We start from the raw sequence: 15,767 nt of genomic DNA on the forward strand, positions 1-15,767 counted from the left end.
TACGTTTCTTGGGTCAGTGACACAGGACAGTATTACACACCATAATGTGTGTGCATGCATATGCACAGTCACACGCATGCATGCGTGCACTCATACACACACAGTCACAATAACAGCATTTTCTTGTGCCCGTGCCTAGTTGCCACAGGGAAGCTCAGGAAGGGCTCAGTGATGCTCGAATTCACAGTTACAGAGCAACAAATTCCCAGAAGTTAAGAAAATATTTTATTAGTAAACAAAAGAACAAACTCAAAAATAGGATGGACTTGAAGAAGTTGACAGGTTCAAGAAAGAGCAGGCCGTTAACTGTTGTTGATTGTGAAGGAAAATACGCATATGCCACAGAAGTACTGAATTCAAGGATCCATTAAACATCGTTCTGCACTCCAGCTACCAAAAATCAGAAGAAGACCAAGAGGCAAAGTACAGTACTTCCCTCTTCATTACAAGGGGTATGTTGCAACCTCAACAATTGCCTGAAACCATGGGTCATCTCTGAATTCTAGATATGTATTTTCCTGGCCACATATACTTAGGACAGTGTATAAATTAGGCAGTGTATAAATTAGTCACTATCAACAAAAGAGAAAAATAATAATACACTGTAAATAAAAGTTATGTAAATAGAGTCTTTGTTCATTTCTGGAATTTTCCACCTCATATTTCAGAATGCCATTGATAGCAGATAACTAAAGCTGTGGAGGGAAAGGAGAGAGGGGAGAGAGGAGGAGGAGAGAAGGAAACCCCCTCTAAAGAGGGGTAGGAGATGGGAGGGGACAACTACTATAACAAAGAGAAAAGGAGAGCAGAGAAGGCTAAAATGCCCTTTCAAACTTGAGATACTTCCTCTCACAGTGTATCTATCTTCTGTAGCTCTGGCTGTATCCCAAGATTTGCTTTGGTGACCCATGACATTGTAGGAGCTATAGCCTTGATGAGCTTGGTTGGAAGCTCCCATGTTACACCTCTTCAGCTAAGGAAAACAACTCAAAAGTCTGTGTGGACATAGAGGAACTTCGAAGCCTTTATCCTCTGAAGTCTAATTGGAAGTCCTTCTGTTTTCCCAGACTTCAACGGAAACTTCAGCATTTTCCAAAAGAAAATGCAACATCCGGGGCTTTGTTATTGCTCCTCCTTTTGCTGTCATATTGTTCAGCAAAAGAATCTTTTCACATATGAATTTACCAGGGGGTCATTCTGTTTGACTGGATCTACACACCACGTAGGGAAGATATTGATTACAACTAGTGGGTGGTTGTGTCTTATGACCGATTTCTCTATTTCTTTAAATGTAAAATAAGACAATTGATATAGATGATGCAACCTTTCTAGCTTTTTAAACTTCAACCCATGACATTACTTTTTACAAAATGGCATAAGCTTAGGGCTGATAACAGGGCTTGGAAGAGAATAAAGGGGGAAGTCTCTTTTGAAAGATGATTTAAAAGGAATACCTCTTAGTCTAAAGCAAAGGAACTATGCAGACATCAATCATGATCCTGGGGAAAGCTGTGGGGTCCAGAGACCTAAGAAAATCCTTTGGCACTTTGAGACAAGGCATGCATATTCATAGATAGCAGGAAACAGGGGAGAAAATGCAGTGTAGGCTGCTTGCTCTGTGCTAACCAGCATACTTCCTATTCTAAAACAAATGACCTTGGAAAGATCTCCAAACGGACTGAAGTGTGGAGCCCTTGCTCATCTTCCAGAGAAAGCTGTGGGTTAAAGAGGCTCACATCTGCAGAGTCACATCTGTCTGGGAATAATTCCTTCATCCCTTCTAAGAACAGGAAAGACAAGCAAAGCTTAGAAGGACTCTTCTTTTACCAGGCAAAAATAAGCAAATAACCTCTTCTGCCATGAGCTGGTTTATTCCTGGACTACACAGGCACAGATAATGATGCGGGCACTTTTACTAGAAATTGTAGCTCTAATCTGCAACTTTGTGATTCATCATAAATGAGACATCTACCTCACGTTCTACAAATCTCAGCTTTTTATCCTTTACTTAGAGGCTCAGACTATTTCTGAAAAATAATTGCTTCTCAATGTATGCTGTGTGTCAATTCTCAAAACTGACACCTTGAAACTACAAGGATTCTTGCTTAATTATTCATGGTGAAATTTTTTATTGCAACAAATTTATCAATATGCTTGTCCCATCAGCGTGCCAGTGTTGAAGGACCATGCTGTGCGATGAACCCAATAAAAAAGAAAGTCCAATGCATATTTTTCTGCATCTATAAACATATGCACTAGCTTCTGCTTCCCGAAACTTTCATTTTGCTTCAGCCTTAACTCTTAAAAATAGCAGAATTTTCATCTCACGATGCTTATTAATGTAATAGCAGGAGTCAAGTCAACCTCCTCATTGCAAACTACCCTTGATTTTTCTCCCCTGTTCATGAGCCTTTGCATTCTTTTAGAAGGAAAGATGCTGATCCAGAACTTGGGGGGTCTCCGAGCACATTAACCATGCTCTGAGTAAGTAGGAGGTGATTTAATGCTCTGAGTAAGTAGGAGGTGACCACATTTTTCTAAATCAAAAGTCAAATCTATTCCAGAGTGACCTTGGGAAAGTTTCCTTTTTCTTTGTTATCATGAGATGTGGATGTGCACCATAAAGGCTAGCTGAACTCATGTTAAATATCTTGTAGGATAGGCAAAGTGCTGTGTTGTAAATCCTGTAACCAGAAACCCAAGAGAGAGAGAGAGAGACAGACAGACAGACAGACAGACAGAGACAGAGACAGAAAGAGAGAAAGAGAGAGAGGCTCTTGTGACCTTTCACGAATATGCTGCTCACCCCAAGGAGTGAGAGTAATTATAACACACTGAACACTTCTCACAGGGGGATCCATTTTCTCCGGAGAGGCCAAAGCTTTTTATCACTTGTTATGTTTCTCTCCTCTGAGCCAGAGCGCAGCCGGAGAGCTCAGCCAGGGAAAGGTAGAACATGGAACTGTAATCCGAGAAGAAAAAACAAAAATAGAGTGGGGAAGAAAGGGAAGAAAGAAAAGCGAGCAGGCTTCCAGAGAGCCCGTGGCATCTGTTGGCCGGGCCTGGCTTCCAAGTCTCTGTCTGTCCCCCTGATAGAGTTTAAATTCATGCTGCGCGGAGGAAGGGGATGGAAGCCAGACCCAGCACACCACTCTCTGCCTCAGTTTTGTCCTTGTGAACCAACAGAGGCGTCCACACTTCACTTTCCCAGCTCTGCCTTGGCCTTTCTCCGCTGAGCTCTAGCTACCACTCCCATTGCCTTTGTCACCCAAGAGTTTGACACCCACTCCTCCGTTTCCTGATTCTGTTTCCTTGTTCCTTCTCCTTTTCTTTTATACGTGGCTAATAACATCCACCCCGTCTTCTCGGGTCAGAATCTGATTGACTTTTTAAGAATAACTTACACTGTATAAAGTTTTATAGCTAGCACTTAAGCATGCATTTGGCACACCTGAGCCATTGTCTCCTGGGACATTTTTTTTTTGTTGCCGTTTTGGCCACACTTACTCCTCTCTCCCTGTGTTTTATCTTCAGGAACATCTGTGCACTAACTGAGAACTGCAGAATCAACACCCTGGGATGGAAGTCAGGAACAAACTCCCAGGGAAAGTGACCTAGGTGGCAGAATTCTGATTAATGCTTCTTAGATGCATCCGCATTGTCATCTTACCATAACTGTAATCGTGCCTATACCCATGCCCATGACTATTTTTAAAATAAAAACCCATACAGATAGTGAGCTCCCAGATGATTGGGGGCTGGGTGAGCTATAGGGCTTGGGTGTATTTTTTTTTGTTTTTTGTCTTTGTTTTTTTTTTTTTTTGGTCTTTTGGTTTTTCTTCAGTTGTAAAGCTTGAACTGAAAGCCTGGGCACTGTGCTTGAGTGTTTCTTGAGCCACGTTGCCACAGCTGGATTTCTGGTGGTCAATTGGTGATATAAGCCCCATGGACTTTCCTGTTTCAAATCACCATCCTCAGATCTCAGTCTCCTAAGTAGCTAGGATTACAGGCGTCAGCCACTGGCTAAGCCATGGCTTCTTAATTGGTCATTTGAACAATGACTCAGCCATACTAACTTTCACTGATTTCTCAACAAGGTAGAAAGGCTTAACAGAACGAGAACCAGCCCTGTCCCTCTCCTTCTTTCCTGTGTTCGCAATATCAGGCTCAAAACAAAGGCTTCATAAACATATGAATGGTGTTCAGTCGATGCTCAGGGAAATCAGGAAATTTTTTAAATAAGAACATACATGGCACATTTGAAGGAAAAAACCTTGTGATCATTGAGGTAAAGAAGTCTGGATTTGTAAGACAGGAAAAATACTTGGTGGTTCAACGGGCTACAACATAAGCACAAATCAAAAGCAGTCTTTTGCTTTAGATCTGGAAGGAAAGGAATTTTGAAGGTATCAACACACTTCTAGCATGTAGACATCATGAGTGTTTGTTGTTTAAATCTGAGTCATTCTTAGAGTGGTGTGTTAGTTATATAACTTGCAGCAAAAAAAGAAATTTGAATAGCTGGTAAGATTTCAGAAAAGAACCAAACCTCTCATGTTGCTGATAAGGATATAAAATAAAATCACACAGTTCTTTTCTCACAATTCCTCAAAAAGTGAAATATTGGACTATCACGTGACCCAGAAAATCCACTCATAGATGTATACTGAAGATAACTGAAGACATGTCAAACAAAAACACATACACAGGTGTTCTAAGGACATTACTCAAAATAACCAATGAATAATCACGAAAGACAAAGGCTAAACAAAATGTGAAATAGGTAAAGAATCAAAGAAATGGTGACATTGATCAAGACATATTGTGTTCACAAAGCACTTTGTTGAATGGCAAATCCTTTGTACAACTACTTAAAGATAACAATGTTTGGGGAAAAAAAAGAACTGAAGAAGAAAATGGGGAATGGAAACCTGGATCACAGGATACTCAGAATGTAAGTGTATGCATATAGAGACAAGAATGAAGTTAGATAGGAAGGGTACAAGAATGAAGTTGTAATTTTCTATGTATATATATTGAACTGGAACTAGGAAAGTTGAGGGGATGGGGTGGGAAAGATGGGAAAGAAGAGTAAAAGGGATGACACTGATCAAGATGCATAGTACTCATAAGCTGATCTGTTGAATTGAAACCTCTTTGTACAATGACTTAAAGATAATAGTAATAAAATAGCCAGGCACCAGTGGCTTAAACCTGTAATCCTAGTTACTCAGGAGGCTGAGATCAGAGGATTGTAGTTCAAAGCCAACCACATTAGGAAAGTCCTTGTAACTCTTACAATTAATTACAGAAGAAGCTAGAAGCAGTGCTGTGGCTCAAGTGGCAGATTGCTAGATTTGAGCAAAAGGCGCTCAGGGACAGAGCCCAGGCCCAGAATTCAAGCCCTAGGACCAGGAAAAAAATAAATAAAATAATTTAAAAAATAAAGTTTGATTAAAGACTGCCTTTTGAGACATAATTAGCCTTTTCTATTTCAAAGAACTTTGAAAACTGATCATTAGTTGAGGAGAAAATTGGAAGACAGATTATAAATACAGACAGAGAGAGTTGGTTTAGATACAAGTTATTCGCACCAATAAATATACAAATGTTCACATATTCTTTTTCAGAATGGATATTTTGTCTATTTTGTACATATTAGCCATATAAAATAATGGGTTTCATGGTGGCATTCTCTTACTGTTACATAGACAACATACTTTGATTATACTGACCCCTATTTCCCTATTTTACCCACCCACACACACTTCTTTTCACTTCCCTAATAACCTCCCTTTAGAAAAGGTTCTGTTTGTTACATCTTGTCAGAACAATCTGCAGGAGCCCTTCTTGAAGTGAGATAGGGATGCATTAGATGACCTTTTATGTTCTTTGCTCTTTCCCACCCCCCCCCTCAGAAAAATCAATACCATACAGCACCCCAGCACATTTGTCTTGGTGAACTGAGAGGAGACATTGCAGATTCTTGAAAGGTTTTCTTATTTGATGTCTATATACAGTTATAAATGCACATTCTTCTTGATGATGCTAAAAGTCTTCTCTAAATTTTTTCTTATTTTTTTTTAATGAAAGCAACCTGCAGCTGTACTTGTAACCTATTATTTAAATCGGTAGGGTAAACAAAGTAAATTCATGTTACATATAGCTAGCTCTACCTGTGGTATGAATATGAGGACAGAGAATGTAATAGGCCTGCTAAGCTCTGGTAAGTTTTGAAACCTCTCACATAGCCTTTCCATTCAGTTTTGCACTAAAATGATAACACTTGTGTCTGCCAAGGTCAGAACCATCTCTTCTAAGCCTCTCTTTACTTGCCAGTGTTCCCTGCTTTGGACAGAAACAAGTCCCTGCCTTGAGTTCTCTAACCACACTCTTTCTTCCTCTGCCCAGGAGATAAACAGAGCAAACTGAGAGGCTTGAGTGGAAGTAGGCAGCCAGTTCTTCATAAGTCACCAGATTGGGATCAGCTCCTTTCTAAATCCTTTCCTGCCTGGTTAGATTAGCCAGCGATTTGGTTTAGGGTAAACTCAATGGCAGTGATGATATTCTTGGTTTTTACCATCATATAGTCCACAATAGTCACTCATCGACTAAATAGACATTTAGACTCTTGTGTGTTTGTTTTGGTTGATATCATAACCTTTTCTACCATCCTCAAATAAGATATCCTTCACGTACTTTTGTGTTTATGGAATCATGAGTTGTGGTCTTGGGACTAGGTATTGTCAAAAGTTGATTTGTTAAGAGCATCCACAAAAGGGAATCTGCACTCTGGCATGAAATACATTTCACTCTCTCTGGAGGCAAGGCTGCTCTGTCCCTTTAAGCAAGGGCATGGTCAAACTGCCCCTTTTCCAGGCCTTCAAGCCCATCGGCCCACGTTGAGGTTGGCATGCTCCGATATGGGTCCAGAAGAATCCGGAAGCATCTGACGATGAGGATGCCCAAGAAAATGAACAACAAAACCACAAAGACAAATGTTGTTTTTTGCTCCAGAGACATGCTAGAGTCCGCTGACGCATTCCCAAGGGGCAGCAGGGGGGAAGGGAAAGGCTGCCCTCCATCCATTGTCCAGGGCAAGCAAATCGCAGGCGTTCCTGACCTCCTTTCCTTCCATCATAAGTCTGCTGACATCATGGCGGCTGCACTCCAGACAGGCTGAGCTACCGTTAGGGAGAAAGAAAAGGGAAGGAAAAGGAATAACTATCAAATATCAACCTGATTGTCTAGATTTACAACCATGGTTTTCAGACAGCAGTAATCTATCAGCCAGCTTTGCTTTTCATCAGAGGGGCTTAATTCTGTGATTACAGAGAAGAACATTTTACTCTTGCACGAAATTACTATACCCAACTGTCCTCACAGTGGCCACCTTGGCTAGGAGAGTTGGTTTGGAACCCAACTATTATATAGCGCTTGTTTGAAATGGCCGGGGGAATGTTGACCTCAAGGTATGCTGTCACCTGGACATCCAAACCCAGCCTCCCTGCCAAGTTCCCGCTAGCTTCCCTCTAGTAACATTACCGCCACCTCCTGATAATTGTTCCAATGAGTGAGCACCAGCCCGTGTGCCAGTCCTGTGGCTGGACTTCACATGCAGTAGCCAGCTTGCTCCAGGCTCCATGAAAGCAGGGACCTGTATAGCCCCAGATCTCTCAGGGAGCATGGGATTGTGGTTTGCATTCTATTACTAAATGAGTTTGGAATCTTGGAGAGAAATGAGGCTGTGAAAAACATATTTAGAGATGCCTGACTATCTCACAGTGCTACGAATATCTGTGAAAACCCTTTGTAAGATGTACAAAGAAGAAGAAAAAGTAGCTGTGAAGAAAGGGACTCTGTTTGTTCATTTGCTTTCTGTACTGAGCCAAGGGAAGGAAGGGCTCCAACTCCCAAACCATCAAGACACTGCTGCTTTTTTGCCTTCAAAAACAAAGATCGAGTTCATTCCTTGACCCTAGGAAGGTATCTAGAGAACTGAACTGAGGAAGAAGAATTGATTGACTCCATGTTCTTTTTAAGGACAATTGACCACGGCTTCCTTTCACACAAGCTCATTTGGTAGAAATGAAGAAAAAGAGATGAGAAATTTATCACTATTTCCATTTTGCTGGTGGAAAAAAGATGAAGTATCAGGCTCTTAAAGGCAAATAATAAAATAGAGAAAGATCATTAAAAGCTTCAGGAACTCTACATAGTAAACATTACTACATAGACAGTCATATGATATAATCATGATGTATTTGTCTGCAAGAAACCAATACATGCTGGGTAGCTATAGAAATCCACATAGATTCAAAGAAATTATGCTTGATGAAAGTAAGTGGCTAATAAAAATTGTAATGATTGCCTAAAGCATCAACCCACAAACTATTTCCTCAGTCCACTTAGAATCACTGCTTTCAGTGCAACATTAGTTATATAAAAGTTTGCATGCACGTTGATACACTCTGCAAGTGAAAGCATTAAAAGAGGCTTCCAACATATAACTAGTGAAACTGGTTTACAACCAGTGTCTAAAAGAATGGCGTTAGATGTTTGAGAGTAACGGAAACTTTTTAAAGCTACATCCCTTTGACTCTCTTCCTTTTTGAGACAGGATTTGGAATTCACTCAGTAGCTGAGACTGATCTTTAATTTAGGATCTTCTTGTCTCTGCTTCCAAGTGCTGGGATTTCAGGCACCATGCCTGACTTGAATTCTTGAATTATTCTCTCTCTCTCTCTCTCTCTCTCTCTCTCTCTCTCTCTCTCTCTCCCTCTTCATCTCTTTCTTTCCTGCAGAATCAAGGACTGAACTCAGAGCCTTGTACTTGCCAGGCAAATGTTCTTCCATGGAGTTAAGTCCCAGACCTCTTGAATTATTTTCTTAAAGGTCAGAATCAGTGCAAGATTCATTTATGATTCATGCTTGTTTTGAAGCAAGATTGAGATAAAAGTTGGTTATATCTTTTAAAATAAGCCATTTAGGAATACTGAAGATAAGAGCTTGGTTTGATTAGAGTTCATTTATTTTTAAGGATCTTCCTAGCATTGGATGTTGATTTCCACTGGGGTTGGAGAGAAATGATCCAGGAAAGGTGACTGGAGCTCCCAATGCAGCTTTCTTAGTACATAGACTACAATCATCTATTGCTGCCCAAAGTGCCTACACTGGACCTAATTGTTCTAAATGTAAAATCCCTCAAGGGCTAACACAAGGGAATGCGTCTGATGATGGGTGGACACAGGCCAGGCCTCCTGGGCATGGTCCCTGCTGCCTTCACGTGTTCTGTATGATGTTATCCCCACCCTGCTTTCCCTGCTGGTTAGCTGAAATCTCATCCTATATCCATGTCTCCTCCAGTCCAACTGGAGTGAGAGGCCTCTCCTATGCCTGTTTTCAGCAAAGCTGAGAAAATTCTTGAGGAAAACATTATAGCTAGGCTGGAAGTTGGTGGCTCGTGCCTGTAATCCTAACTACTCAGAAGGCAGCAATAGAAGGATTGCGGTTCAAAGCCAGCCCAAACAGGAAGGTCCATGAGACTCCTATCTTAAATTAGCCACCCAAAGGCAGGCAGTGGAGCTGTGGCTCAAGTAGTAGAGCACAATCCTTGAGCAAACACCAATCTCAGGAACAGCTCCTAGACCCTGAGTTCAAGCCCTGCCTCCAGCATCCCCCCAAAAAAAATCATAATCCCCAAAGAAATGTAGAAAAAGCAAAAGTCTATGCATTTACTCCAGGATTTCTAGATCCAATAAACGCAAGAGAGGACTAGATAAAGAACTTCTAGAGTCTGTGAGAATAACCCATTGTCAAGCTGGCTGACTGCTGGCAGTGTCTTACTGAGTTCCTCCCTCTCCCAACTGATCTGTGCTTGCTAACAACTACCTCGACACCTTGCAGCAGTCTTCCCCAGCCTACCTAAAACAGGATCATGGTTGAGGCCTTTTTCCTGGATCAGTATCTCATTCTTCCTAGGCTTTGCCTGGAACTCGGGGCTGAGCGCTGGTGCACTGTCCATTCAAGAGCTGCGTGTGAAGCAGCCCTTCCCAACAAGCACCGGCAGGCACGGACAGAATCTAGTTCTTCAGCGCCAGACCCTCTGACTCTCTGCCCTCTTCGGCCTCCTATCAAGGACTTAGGGCCTCAGCTTCTCCATGATTCCACTGGCAACTGTTCAGATGACTTTCAAACATTACTTTGAATTTGTGTTTTAACACCTTTTGCTGATGAAAAGGCAAGAGGTGAGCTCTTTCTTATTTAGTGTGTATGAGAAAGATCTGGGTTCTATTCCTGCCCCTCAAAAAGATTTCAAGAGGCAAAAGTACATTTAATCCCCTTTGAAGCCTGATGGAAGGCTTTGAGAGGCTTACTAAAATGTAAGTATATGTATTTTCTCTAATCGCACCTGACAGACGCCTTCCAGTCCAGGAGTTGACCCCTTTAATCCTGGATTAGCTCCTTTAATCCAGATATATCAAACTGATAAGAAAATAGGTGAAGGAATTTTGAAAACACCATGACACATCATGAATTGTAAACCTCTCCTCTCTTAGTTTACCATGGTACGTAAGTTCTGATTAAAACAACTTCTTTTGGTCAAATAAGCTTCCCATCACATTGCAATATTCTACCAAGGAAAGTGGCATATTAACACATGGGTGGGCACTTGTCCCTGAGGACTGTTGCTACGTGCAGGAAGAAGAAATGTAGTAGAGAGAAAGGAGCTTGAAACCGGGCACTGGTGGGTGGCTAGATCTGAGGATCCTGGTTTGAAGCTAGCCCAGGCAAATCCAGGGGGTTCTTATCCCCAATTAACTAGTAGAAAGCCATAAGTAGAGACAGGGTTCAAATGGTAGAGCATTAGCCTTGGGCAGAAAAAAAAAAGCTAAGCAAGAGAGAGAGGCTTTGAGTTCAAGCACTACTACCCATACAAAAAAGGAGGTGATTGAAAGAGGAGGAAAACACAGTGAATAGAAGGAAGACCTACAGAAAAATGGTGGGCTGCTGGGAAAGGGGATGGGAGCAGGTGCCGGGGGAACTGACTGAATGGGAGAAATCTTCTAAGAGTGAGGAGAGAAGAGATGGTCAGTTACGAGATCTAACACAGAGATCCAGAATCAAACGCCAGCAGCTGCCTCACATTTGGACTTCGGAGTGATTGAAATCCCTGGAAGAGCCTGCAATCAGCGAATCAATAATTTACTAATTTAGAAAGCTCAACAGCATGTACAAATTGAAGGAAGCATCAGAGAAAAGATGAGGAAAAAGGAATTTAACACTTGACTAGCACATTGCAGAAAGAGGCAGAGACACCTACATTTTAAACATGTCTGTCTTAAAGTAAAAGGGCCCTTCTTGGTTAAAACAACAACAACAACAAAGACTATTTTAAAAGGCTCATAATGGTGTGTAACTGAAGGAAGAATCCTTCTGATAGATGAAGAGTGAAACACGAGAAAGCAAATTACTTCAGAAGATTCTGTCCTCCGCACCCTGCCATCATCCTCACTAATGGGAAAGGGCAGTTATTTTAAGTCCAAGGGACCACGTTACTCACGGCAGTATTAAAATCTTGACTGGCTTTCCCAATCACGCACTGCATCTGTGTCTTTCCTTTACCAGGACCATTTCTGTGTGCTGAGGAAACAAAGTCTAATTTTACTATCAGACCAAGAAAACTTTCATTAACATGACACCAGTTTTAAGCATTCTATAATGCTGTCCTTCTCTCAAATCAAGCTCCCTGGGCCCTGCGATGCTGGCTCCCTGAGAGACACCGAGGATTTCTTATGAAGCCCAGTGACAGCAGCCCACATTAGCCACTACTCACCTATTCGCCAAGTGCTTTCGTTTCAGCAACATTTGCTGTCCTTTCTCTTGCCTGGGCCTCCTGCATCTTCAATCCTGCTTCATCTTACTGAGCCAAGAGCTCACCACTCCCCTTCCCAAGAGCAGCACACCTCAGTGGCCACAGGCCCTTGAGCTCTTAGGGACACGATGCCCTGATCATTTCCACAGAGTTAGTGCATCCTACAGCAGTGGTTAAGTTTAAAACAGAACAAATATCACAGCAACTTGGTTTCCAGTTGCTCAGAGGGACACCTGAGGAATAATATCTTCATTTTATCTGTTCCTTGGGTTAATCTAGCACTTGCTTGCTGGATGAACACCTCCCGGCTCCAACCTCATAATGAATGGCTCATCTCCTTTTTCTCTTTCCTCCTGGGGAGTCCCACCTGCCCCGCCCCACCTCCTTCAGGATCTATATCCCGGTGGGGCCAGCCATGTCTCCTTCACCCTGGATGGAGATTCCTATTCTGTCCCAGGCTTTGCCTGCCGTTTAGCAGCACTGATTGCAGAACAAGTCTGGACGCTGTTGTTTCCTTCCCCCTGTTAAAGAGCAAGCTCCTTGGGGGCATACCTGGCTGTTCTGGAACCATTGCCTCTTTCGAATCAAATTTCTGGCTTCTTGCAGTCCAGAGAACTGATTTTACAGTCCAAGGTTCCAAACTAAGTGATACAACGAGGTGGGAGGGAAAGCTCCTGTCCTTCAGCCCAACTGGGATGTCAAGTCATTGTGTTTCAAAGTAGGTCTTGTTTGGAAGAATTACAGTTAGATCAAGTCCCAGTAATTCTCTAATAGTCGTAGCTCTCATGGCTGGCAAGGATGTTAGTTATTTGGCTTTCCTTGGACTCAATGCTGATAGATGGGGGTCCTCAAATGCAAAAATTAGCCGGAGACAGACAGCTACCCTTCTGCACAAGAGGTCAACTTCTTCTTACCAAATCTGCTTTAAGCCATCATTTAAAATATACCAAATCCTAATGTCTTACATGGAAATTATTCACGTTAGCATTTGTCTTTCTCGAGCTAGATCCTTTGGACATATTATTTCATTATCATCTAGTTATACAAGTTCACAGAAAGGAAAATACATTTTATGAAGGAACCATATCTTAAAGCAATGACACATTTCTTTTATTTTTAAAGTGCCACAGCATGACCAGTGATGTATAGGGTGCCTTGTTCTGCAGCCCTGTCTGAAGAAACTTACTTCTTTACTTTTGGGGTCCCAAACTCAAATGCCAAGAGGGTCTGTGATGATTGTGGCTGAGGTAGTCACAGAGTATTTACAGCTCTGCCTGGCCTGAATGGGGGTCTAGTGTTTAAGTGGTGATGAATGTGAGTTGTCCCTCTTCCTTCCAGTTTTGTGTAATGTGACATTTATTCCTAGTTTTGTGTAATGTGACAATGTGTTTTGTGTATTCCAGTTTTGTGTAATGTGACATTTATTCACACATACACCAAGATTTATAAATAAACTGCCCAGAATCATAAAAACCAGTTACCAAGGAGCAGTACCTTCCTCCCTCCCCACCCCTAGCAAAGAAAGCTGGAGCCTAAGTTCTCTCTGGGTGTTGGAATGAGTTAGAAGCCATCATTGCTCTGTGGTGAATGGCTAGCAGGGTAGAGTCAGGCAATGTTGTCTATATTTTAAGTGCTCCCAAACCACATAATTGCCATGCCTAATTTTTAAAACTTCTAGGCCACATCCCTAATTTTGTGACTTGATATGTTTTCAAAACTAGGTGTAAAAACAGCCAGGCCATTGAGCAAGAACATTGACAGGCTTGTCTAGTTTATGTTGATCGGACACTTGGCTCTACAGACATCCTGTGTACTTTAGCTATGTTTACCTGTCAGACTCGGGAGACCAATCCGTAAACTAACAGGAAGGGAACTGAGTCAATCGGCAGTGCCTGGCAGGGAGGCTTACCCAAAGCGCCATACTATTCCGTCACGGTGCTGAAGCAGACTATGGAATTGATAACTTGGCTTTCGGTGATATAATCAATACACATTCTGAGACTAGAGCTAAAGAGAATCACTCTGCCTCTTGAGCTAGTGGAGGCTTCAGCTGCCTTCTTGCCTGTAGAACTGGAATCTCTCCAGGGCCCCTCAGCCTCCCACCCCCTCAGCCATTGCAGGGGTGCAGACTTCTCCACCTTCCCCTCCGCCTAAACTGCCAGTCACCACGGTAATCAACTCACTGCACGGACAAAAGTTCTTTCTCTCGGAATCTTTTGGAAATTCCACGTACTGGCCCAGTGAACAATAATTTTTCAGAATATACACAGAAGGGCATGAAATGGTTCAGATAAATTTATGGTTGACCAGCCAAGAACTTCAGGTTTCCTGCGACTTCGTTGACACTTCATGTTTTAATTCCTCTGGCCTCCTACCCTTGTTTTTGGCTGACATAAACAATAACCTCTGAATATCTAGATAGCCCTTCCTTCTTCCTCCATACTATAGTCCTGCAGCTTCAGAATGCACAGGAAAGCTACGGTTGAGTATCAGTGTATACTAAAAAAAAAAATTCACAAGATGGCTAAGGTTGAATATGATTTGATTCTCTCCTCAGTGGAGCCAAGGCTACCAGAAATCCCACAGCCATTTTGCAAACATGGGAATGTAGTCAGCTACAAATGTCAACAGGCAGTTTGGGAAGAGGTGGCAGCCCCCGGAGGTCTGGTCTGCGCTCAATGCCCGCAGAGTCCGCCTGCAGCCTCGGCGGCATGAGGGGTTTGGGAGTGGACCTTTTCATCCCAGACTCTGCTGCCTGTCCCCTCTGGATCAGTGGAGCCGTTCTCCTCAGCTTGAGACCCTCCCTGAGCTGTACTTCCCTGTCTTCATCCTTCTGCCAACACAGTTGAGAGAGTTTTAAAGGGACTGCAGGGGAAAGGCTGCAGCCCAGCCGGGAATATTCACCTTCCTGGGACTTGGTCAGCGCCCCATTCACTGGCACCACTAGCAAACTGGGACTGTTCGCTTCAAATAATAACCCCGCTGTTGCACCTGTGTTGCTTTTGTCTTTTCCTTGGGCATTTCTCAGAGAAAAAGACCCCTTGCTAATGCTCCCCAGTGCTCAGCACCCAGGGACAGGCAGCAATCTTATTGGGAGTTGTTAAGTTGTGATCTTAGTAAACAAATCAAAACATCCTTGTTAACCTTTTGGGAGGTTGGATGTGAATGGAAAAAACATAATGCAATAAGCAAACAGCTTTAAAGAATAATTTACTGCAGCTTAGGGGAAGGAAAAAAAGCCTATTTTCCTACTTCTTTGTCCAATATCAATGCCATAATAAACTTAAGCATGAGCATGCTTTTAAAAATAAAGGCATTATTGCATTTTTATCCCCTCATATTAACTTTCCCTAGCAACTGTTTAATTAGACTTTAACAGCCAGATTTAAATTCAGAACTTGGACCCAAAATGCACCTATGTGGTTACTGCTCATGCATGAATTGTAAAGTTAGAGGAAAGCATCCAATTAACCCCATCGAAGGTACAATTGTTGTGAAATACCTGGATCTGGCTGAACAAACACTTGATCCGTTTCCTGCTGGAACAGTTACAGGTAGTTAGAAGCCTCTTGACTTTCCATTCCTGCCGATCGAGCCGAGGTACAGCAGTGGTAGCCACGAGCTGCTGATGGCACACCCCAGATTGAAGGCTGTTGTTTCTGTCTTCAAAACTTCCCATTAAAACCTGGAGTTAAAGGAGCATGGTCCCTCTGTGCGAGGCCTCATTAGCGTCCAGTACAGCTGCTTCTTTGAGGCGAGCCATGATTTCAGTTCTGCCTCAGCAACTCTTCAGAGGCTTCTGTTCAGCGCGTAGAGCAGTATCCTAGCAGTGTGTCTGAAATCATCTTCAAGACAGCATTAACATTCAAAAGGAGTCCAGGGAAAACATCGC

General features: G+C 42.4%; 1 protein-coding gene across 4 annotated transcripts; it reads right to left on the minus strand.

The window, feature by feature from the left end:
* Positions 1 to 5,418: 5,418 nt before the first annotated feature.
* On the minus strand, positions 5,419 to 15,525 carry Ctxn3 (cortexin 3). 4 transcript variants are annotated; one of them, XM_013015602.1, is made up of 3 exons: positions 15,378 to 15,525; positions 11,564 to 11,643; positions 5,419 to 7,184 (listed from the first exon to the last, which is right to left on the minus strand). In XM_013015602.1, the coding sequence occupies exon 3, from the start codon at positions 7,087 to 7,089 to the stop codon at positions 6,844 to 6,846; it is 246 nt and encodes an 81-aa protein (XP_012871056.1). In that variant the 5' UTR covers positions 7,090 to 7,184; positions 11,564 to 11,643; positions 15,378 to 15,525; the 3' UTR covers positions 5,419 to 6,843. The 4 variants fall into 4 exon arrangements, with proteins under 4 accessions (XP_012871056.1, XP_012871058.1, XP_012871059.1 ...); XM_013015604.1 differs by lacking the exon at positions 15,378 to 15,525 and adding an exon at positions 11,837 to 11,904; XM_013015605.1 differs by lacking the exon at positions 11,564 to 11,643.
* Positions 15,526 to 15,767: the final 242 nt, after the last annotated feature.

This window comes from Dipodomys ordii, unplaced genomic scaffold (assembly GCF_000151885.1).
Source record: "Dipodomys ordii isolate 6190 unplaced genomic scaffold, Dord_2.0 Scaffold27, whole genome shotgun sequence".
Classification (NCBI taxonomy): domain Eukaryota; kingdom Metazoa; phylum Chordata; class Mammalia; order Rodentia; family Heteromyidae; genus Dipodomys; species Dipodomys ordii.

Coding starts and splice junctions, on each gene's coding strand:
- Ctxn3 (XM_013015605.1), bottom strand. CDS start 7,089: ATGGATGGAGGGCAGCCTTTCCCTTCCCCCCTGCTGCCCCTTGGGAAT.